This window comes from Branchiostoma lanceolatum, chromosome 3 (genome assembly GCF_035083965.1).
Source record: "Branchiostoma lanceolatum isolate klBraLanc5 chromosome 3, klBraLanc5.hap2, whole genome shotgun sequence".
Classification (NCBI taxonomy): domain Eukaryota; kingdom Metazoa; phylum Chordata; class Leptocardii; order Amphioxiformes; family Branchiostomatidae; genus Branchiostoma; species Branchiostoma lanceolatum.
In genome coordinates this window covers 11,650,695-11,658,952 of record NC_089724.1, presented here as the reverse complement: position 1 = coordinate 11,658,952, position 8,258 = coordinate 11,650,695, and the positions used below count along the sequence as shown (strand labels likewise).

Below are 8,258 nucleotides of genomic sequence, written 5' to 3'. Positions count from 1 at the left end.
GACAGGGAAACACAGTCAGCACCAAGGACAGGGACACAGTCTCCAAAGGGTCTCTTTGCATCCGAAGACATTTCAAATATGCGGTGGCTCCGGTCACATACATCGCACGATGCACCTACGATAGCATATCGCACGATGATCGCAGGTAAATCGCAGGTAAATTGCAGCTAAAATCAGCTATCACCGAGGGCCGAACGATGTTCAAAATTTCATCCACCGTTGTGCGATTTTTATAGCACCCAATTCAGGCTTTACTGCGGCCCTTTTCTCTAATGATAAGATGACAAATTCATAAATTTTGACCGTTTTCTGGTGGTTTCAGTAACCCTGATGTTGCCGATGGCAGTTAATGCAAATTGTAATCATCAAAACACAGTAGCAACCAGAAAACAGCGCGCCCGTAGAAGAGCCTGCTTCCAAGGTTAGATTTTCCACGTGTTAGATCCAGTACCACGCACAGTTTGCAAGAACTCTAGGAATTGTACAGGAATTTGTCTATAGGAATTTTAAGACAATAAGAATGTTTGGAATGTTAGCAGTACAAAGGAATGGAAGTGGGTCCTACACCCCCCCTGGGGACATTCGTCAAAGAAAATCTAGACAACCAGCCATATGTGTTAAACAGATGTGTCAGGCTTATGTATACATGTACATGACCACTCAGATCTACAGTAAAATTGTTATTCAGGTATGTCCGAAGACCGTGGATTGTTGAACTCCATGGTCGTGCAATTCATCAATAGGGTGATGAACTCCACGGCCGTGGAATTAATCGTTTTAGAGATGAATTCCACCGCCATTTAGAGACGATTTAGTGATGAACTCAACGGCAATGCCGACACTAATAGCGACGATTCGCCGTGGAATTCATCAATTTAGTGATGAACTCCACGGCCATTCCGAGAAGATTTAATGATGAACTCAACGGCAATGCCGTCACTAATAGCGACGATTCGCCGTGGAATTCATCGTACAGTATAGTGGTGGTGGATATCTGAGTTGAAATTCAAAAGACCTTTGTATTGTTGAGGTACGTAGGGAAGAGATATTATGGCCAATTCCATGGACAAATATGGCAATTTGAAATATATTGATGTCAAATACATTAACAGGGCAGGCACAACCACATTCCTCTGCAAGAAAGAATTTGTCAATTTTGTAATTTAGATAGAATTGAGGACGAAAGTCATTTTGTTGTGGAATGTACATTATACAACGATGAGAGAAATATCCTTATACTTATATACAAGATAAGTTCCCTAGTTTTAAATATATAAACAGCACTGAAAAATTCCTATTTATAATGAAACTGAACAAACCATGTATTACGAGTTCCATATCTACATACATCTACAATTGCCTTATGAAGCGAGAAGAAGTCGAACCTGTAAATAGTAGACAAGTATAGATTAGTCCTATTAGACACAGTAAGATATCACATTATATTACGTTATATTATCACCACTGTATGTAGTCCTTTGCTTATCTCCATGACCTGTACTTAGCTTGTTTAAGCATAAATGTACAATAAAGGTCTTTCATTCATTCATTAACCAGGATAGCCGCTATTAGTGACGGCATTGCTGTTGAGTTCATCACTAAACCGTCTTGGAATGGCCGTGGAATTCATCACTAAAACCATGAATTCCACGGCCGTGGAGTTCATCACTAAAAACGATGAATTCCACGTCGTCAGATTGAATTCCTTTAATTCTAATAGACTCCCTAACACTGAGACATGCTGTGGAGGAAGAACCATACATGGCCACACATGGTGTACTCTCCTCTGGTACTGACAAAGCCCTATCGAAGCTGATGTAACACTTCAGCTCGTTTTACACTTTTTATCAAGTGTAAATATTTCTGTTTGCCTCTAACCATCGTAGCCCTGTCGTCTATAGAAGAGTTCAAAATGACAGAATTAGTTGAAACTAATTTTTAAGAAAATAATGATTCACTTTGATTTACCTTTGATGCATTGTAATACGCAAGGGATCCATAACGCATTAGGTGTCTTTGGATTGCCCCTAATAGAAAATAAAGCAGCGTAACATCACGATATTAGTCCTATATTTATTTCGCAACCAACTGCGTCTTTTGTTCACCTATATGAGATGCTATAAATACGAGGTTTTATGACATTTAGTATAAAAGTATAACTAAGAACCTGAGCTCTAGTCAAACTTCAGAAAATGATGTTTTTTATGTTTGATGTGTGGGAAAGATTTTTTGGTGTTCGGTGAGTTTTGACTCGAAATTTATTTCTAGCTAATTCGATTTTGAGTAAACTTGTCATGACGCTATTATTGAGGATCTTTGACTTGTTACAGTCCGTTGCCGTGTACATCATCAATCTTGGGTCCGTCAAGGTTTTGTTGGTCTTCCTCGCCATATGGAGACGCTGTTATTGTGTAACCACATGCTATATGTCGTGTTTGGGTATTGAATTCATACCTGTGAGGAAGACCCTCATGGCATGTTGAATTGTTTTGAACTTACTGTTCCGTCTGACTTCAAGTGAAGCCTGTTCAACTACCTCTGGACTCTCCATGTAGTCCTATACGCAAATACCCTTGGTGATGAAAACACCGTATCAGAAAATTACCTGACCTGGATATTTGTACAGATGACAGGAAGATAAGTCGTTTTATGTAGAATATGATAAATCATACTTGAAAGGCCTATGAGCTGTGAGGTATTAAACAGGTACGGGTACAAATGATGGTCATTTGGATTTTTTTGGAAAGTTCTACTTCTCTCGAGTGTGTCTGCTTTAGGTTTCATTCTCCTGCTTGTTTGTTGAGAGCCAAGGAGGCTGAATCGCAGGCTAAACCTGTTTGTGCTGATACCACTACCAAATTTGGTCTGCTCCGCTGATCGGACTGTCGGCGCACGTCTTCATTCCGGGCGAAGCTGACGGACCTATGACATCATAGGACTGTACATGTGCGTCTGAGGCGCCGAGTGGGGAGAGGAACTCGTGGTAAGAACACGGGGGGTGGTAATGAAGATAGTCCGCGCGGAAATTACAGCGACCCTGGCATAAAGAAAGAGTGGCACCATTCTTGATTGGCGCCCCACTGCTTCTATAGGTCTGTTGCATGGGCGTTATGACCGTTAGAAAACCTCGCTGAACTCGGGAACATCTCATAGAATTCAGAAGCAAAAAGTTGCAACATATCAAAAACTTTTAGTCCCCGCGTATCTATTAACGCCTGTGCCAATGTATGGTCATCCAGCATGTCCTGTTCCGTCACCAGGTTACCATTGCCACCCCACACTTTGCTTCTCCAGTTTGCCGGAGGAGAAAAGAAGCCCACATGGCTTATAAGAAATTCTCCTCCATTAACTTAACAAATATTAGTTACTATACAATTGTGATATAATACATAACGAACAAAGGTATAACAAATGATGAAATAAACATAAGGAACAAATATATAACAAAAGATTGATTACTAATGATATATTACAGATTAAACGTAAAAAATATCATTATCGAATACCAGAAATAATACAGTACTAATACGTCAGCCGGTCTACCAAGGAGAAGCTCTTCCACGGTGCTGTAACAACACATTGTTCAGACAAAAGCTGCAGGTACGTTGGCGGCAGTGTGTACGTCAAACTGAATTCCGTTCAGAGAGCACGTGACCCGTCATGAGTTGTCAAAGGAGGGACTAGATAAAAGGTCTCGGGCTATCGACGCACCAGTGCAGATTGGAGGAGTGATACGGACAGACGTCGGCAACCTACGAAGAAGACGTTTGATTTGACTCTCCAGGTAAGTTTTGTGGCTTTGGCTGTTTGGTCCATGTTTGTTCTTGGATGTCCACTTTCTAAGGAGGATGTAATGGACTGCTTTTTACTTTAAAAGCTTTCTTTACAATATTTGATTACCTCAATGCTATAACGACATTAGAATGCTAATCACGCAATGTACGTTATTTGGCTATCAGAGTGTAAAAAGTGATGGACTTCTTCTCGTGCCTGGTGTTAGCCTGATCTGAGTACCATCCTCAGGCCGTAGTGACCGCTGGCTCAATGCTTGTCGCTTGCTAACGTACCTACGGAGGATGGTACTCAGGCTAGCCTGGTGTCATATCGAGCTGTAATGTTTCGTGCTGTTTCTGTAGCAAGATTTCAGTGCTTATGGGGAAGGGTTGCTGTAGTTCTTCTTTCCAATTCCCGAATGTTTGCTTTTAGCCAGTGTCCACTGGCGCCGTCCGCCTTACCTATCGGCAAGTGTGGTGGGCTTTAGCTAGGCTTTCCCCAAAACATGAGGCCGACGGCTTACGTCAAATTCATATACAACCCCAACCCCCAATGTGTGATAGAGCGACTCGTGCCATGATGATCAATCCATGTCAACATGGATGTCCGGACCACCGCCTCTTTCATGGTGACACCATACATACATATGTAGACAAGCAAAATAAATCAAACGTACCAATATTATTGTATAGCTAGGAATTCATGCGGCAAACGGACGTTAGAAAAGTATTCTAAAAAAGGATTGCATCGTTGGTTGAAGCAACTTTTCCTTAATCCAGTTACGGTAAAAAAAGTGCTAAAAAAACAAACTGCTGTATAAAACATCACTTCAGAATTTCATTAGGACAAATTACTGGCATTCCTTTAGGACTGGTGTTCCTGGTATTTCAGTGGGACTCAAATTCCATCCTGACATTCCATAGAAAGTCCTATTAACTAACATCCCCGAGGAAAGTCCTGGCCATTCACGTTTTAGAGGTCTTAATTATTGGAACATATTGTTTACAAAGGCTGTTGTTTTATTGTGTGTGCCGTGTCTGTTGGTAGGTGGACTATGATGTTAGAATTTGTGTAGACTTTGCCTAACATGTTGTTCATGTAAGCAGCAGTCCTATCACTAGTATCAGAGTAGAATTATAGTCATTGTGTATGGTGGGAACCCAATCAGTGGGCTGTTTTTAATTGTCATGGTCAGGCTGTGATGAAATGGATGTTCGTTTTGGTGGTGGGGTGTGTATGGTAGAATGTAGTTGTACTGTTGTTGTCTGTGTGTGTGTGTGTCACTGTGTGTGTGTATGTATTTGTCCATCAACCCTTTTCGTTAGAAATCCCGTATGAACAGCACCACCTATCAGTGCCCTAAGCAGGGTACAGTAAGTATTAAATCAACAACCACCGTCGCCATGGCAATGTCTTTTTATCATTGCCAGTCTTGTTCCAATTGGGACCGAAGCATAAGTCGCTGTCTGCTACACAATCTTTCATCCGACCCGATTTGTTTGGAGAGAAGATTCCAGCACTTACTAAGTTACTGTTTTAGCTTAACGCTCTTTATTCACTATGGTCGACACCCAGAGGTCGACACCCTTTTGCCATTTTTATCAAAGCATGATACCCGTCCCTGTCATATAGCTTCACTTCGCTCCAACCACATGCATTTGCCAAAACGACCCCTCACTCTAAAAAACCTGTCCAGTTCAAGTCGCGATCGGCCTTTGGCTAGATACGGCCGGAATCTGCGGGTTTGAGCATCTGTGAATGTCTGTCTCATTAATCGAATGTAGAAATCCCTTCTTTGATATGTTTTAATTTGTTTGTACTCAGGACGACATTTATGATGCCCGGAACACTGACGATTCTACTGCTGCTGGCAGCCTGGGTCGGTGCCGACGGAATTCCTCTCCAAGAAGGAGTGGAAAGTAAGTCTCCGTGTGGTACAGACAGAAGAGAGTGTCGCCAAAAATAGTTACTCAAGCAACTGGATAGAATTTTGAAACGAAGAGAGTGTCGTTTTCCAAAGCACAGACTGATTTAAGGGAAACAAGGGAAAGATCCAATTTTATCGTGATAATTTTTGAAGCCACGTCATAGCGACCGTGCGCTGATTAGTACCACACCATCTCACTATTCTTCTTCGCTAATCGAAAAGCCACCTGCAGCGAAAGTAGTTTGTCTGTTTATCAATGAGATACTGCGTGCTGCTATGGGAGAAAAAAACACAGGGTGGTTAATACGATATGGATACCGGCATATTCTAATCTGATAGCAGGGCTCTGTCCACATCGAAGTAAAATATGAAATTTTTACCTATTTCATATTACGAACGTTGAAAAAGATGAATACATGATCTTTTGCTGTGTGCCATCTGATTACTACCGGATCACTACCGAATCACTGGCGGACAGGGCTGTCTCAGCTTTAATCATGGTTTGGGATCAGGTGTTGTTGATTTTTGTTGATAGGTTTGTCATTTTTAACTTTCGAAAACATTTTCATCGATTTCATTTAAGTTCAGATATTTGGACGGATGGAGTGAAATTCTTGTTCATCCCAACAAGGACATTATATTGTCCTTGATCCCAACAAGCAAATTCCCGTCCCTGGACGGAGGGACGGGTCATGGAGACCGGATTACTATCGGACGGTAGATATCCGATTAATAATCGGATGGCACCCAGGCTATTTGTAAGTTACTTCCACGTGAAAGTATGCTCGAGATTCTTGTCTTTAAATCAATATCTAACGACCTTCGATGTGTGTGATTCTTCAGGTGGAGTCATGTTACCGAACATGGACACACCCAGCGTGCCTCTGTCGCCCCGTTCTCCGCGAGTCGGCGGCGGCAGACGGACCACAGTCGAGGACTTCCTGCACCCTGCCCAGCCCTTCCAGTTCCTGCCGCTCCGCCAGGGCCCCGCCGCCGTGAAGATAGACGAGTCCCGGGACACCAGCGACGGACGAAGGAGATCCTCCAAGTGGAAGGGGTCCCGCGTGGTAACCTGGAGCAAACTGATGCCCAACCCGCAAGGCTTCCTGGCCCTGTATGGTTAATCAGCGCAGGTTTCAGGCACAAACGGTTACCCAACGCGCAGATATGATGTAGTCAGAATCGTGTTCGATATTGCCTTGTGAGCAGAGAAACTACTGTATGCAGAATAGGCTTCAATAGCCACAGAAAAAATTGCTGAGAGCAGAATATTAGATTTTGCTAATATCTTGAAGTAGCGTTGCGCTCTTTTAGATTTGTCGCCAGTAGTCACGAGGCACAGATCGTTGAAGTAGTAAAGAAGTATCAGAAATCGAAGTGAGCTGTACTGCGGGCCTGATGTTGTCAGCTGATCTGTAGTTAGTACTAGTAGGTATACTTCGAAACATTCCAGGAATAAAGTTGAAGGGAACGCAAGCTGCACTCACCTCTTGTCACAATCCTTTATTACTTCTATAAGAGGGGTTCTAGATCAAGACAAAGCTTAAGGTCGCCGTACTTGTATGGCTGGTCACATTCTAACATTTGTCAATAACCTGCAGATCCATGGAAGCAAACATACACGCACGTTCACGTTGGGAAAGCTGGTGTTATGAGCAAGAGAGGGGGAGGGGGTGGATACGTTGAGGTAATCTCCTTTGCCGACTGAAAAAGATATAGCAGTAAAGCGGTGCAGGCTAGCAGATTGGCAGAGAGGTAAGCCGGTCAGAGACGGTGCAGATGATTAAAGGTGTGGCGAGGTAAGGATGAGTATTCGTAACGGCACCTGAGGTAGAAATAGTCAACAAAGTAGTGAGTAACGGCACCTGAAGCCTAGGTTACACATAGCCGAATGCGAACATGGCTCCCGAATGCTAGCCGACTCGGGTCGGCGGTAGTTCGGGAGCAGTCTGACCAGTTTTTGGGCCACACCTATCTTTGGCGCCGAACATGCGCCGAAGATGCGCCGATCATCTCCTAACCAGTACACGAATTACTCCCGAATGGGCCCCGAATGCTTTCTAGCTTACTCCCAACCATCCCGACCTCTAGCCGCAGACTGCCGAATATCTCCTGACTAAACCCCGACCGATTGCAGACCCTCTCACGAATTTAAATGGACATATTCAGCGACTTTCAAAATAGGGGTCATTTGCGGTTTTAATTAAAATAATTATTCTATTATGTTGTTAACATCACCGAGAGATCGAATTCGGATCATGGCTAGCTTTAATACTGCTTTTAGTGTTCTTCTTTGTTTTTGGTCGTGTGAAGGTCGGGGGTGATTCGCCCACGTTCCGATAGTAGTCACTTGGTTGAGAATTAGTTAGCAGAGATTTGTCTACGGCCTTAGGGTGAGTTATGGGTAGGTTGGAAACTAGTTGAGAGTAAGTCAGTAGTGTTTCTGGCGTGGTTAAGGTTCTAATTTTACTACTGACTCAATCCCGAATACCAGCCGAGCACTAGCCGACCGCGCCGAACACCAGCCGAACACCAGCCGACCCATTTCAGACCCTAC

The 8,258-nt window shown here is 43.2% G+C and overlaps 1 protein-coding gene across 1 annotated transcript; it reads left to right on the top strand.

The window, feature by feature from the left end:
- The first annotated feature begins 42 nt into the window (after positions 1-42).
- On the top strand, positions 43-7,187 carry LOC136430275 (uncharacterized). Its single transcript, XM_066420732.1, has 3 exons — positions 43-3,784; positions 5,599-5,693; positions 6,545-7,187. The coding sequence occupies exons 2-3, from the start codon at positions 5,609-5,611 to the stop codon at positions 6,823-6,825; spliced, it is 366 nt and encodes a 121-aa protein (XP_066276829.1). The 5' UTR covers positions 43-3,784; positions 5,599-5,608; the 3' UTR covers positions 6,826-7,187.
- Positions 7,188-8,258: the final 1,071 nt, after the last annotated feature.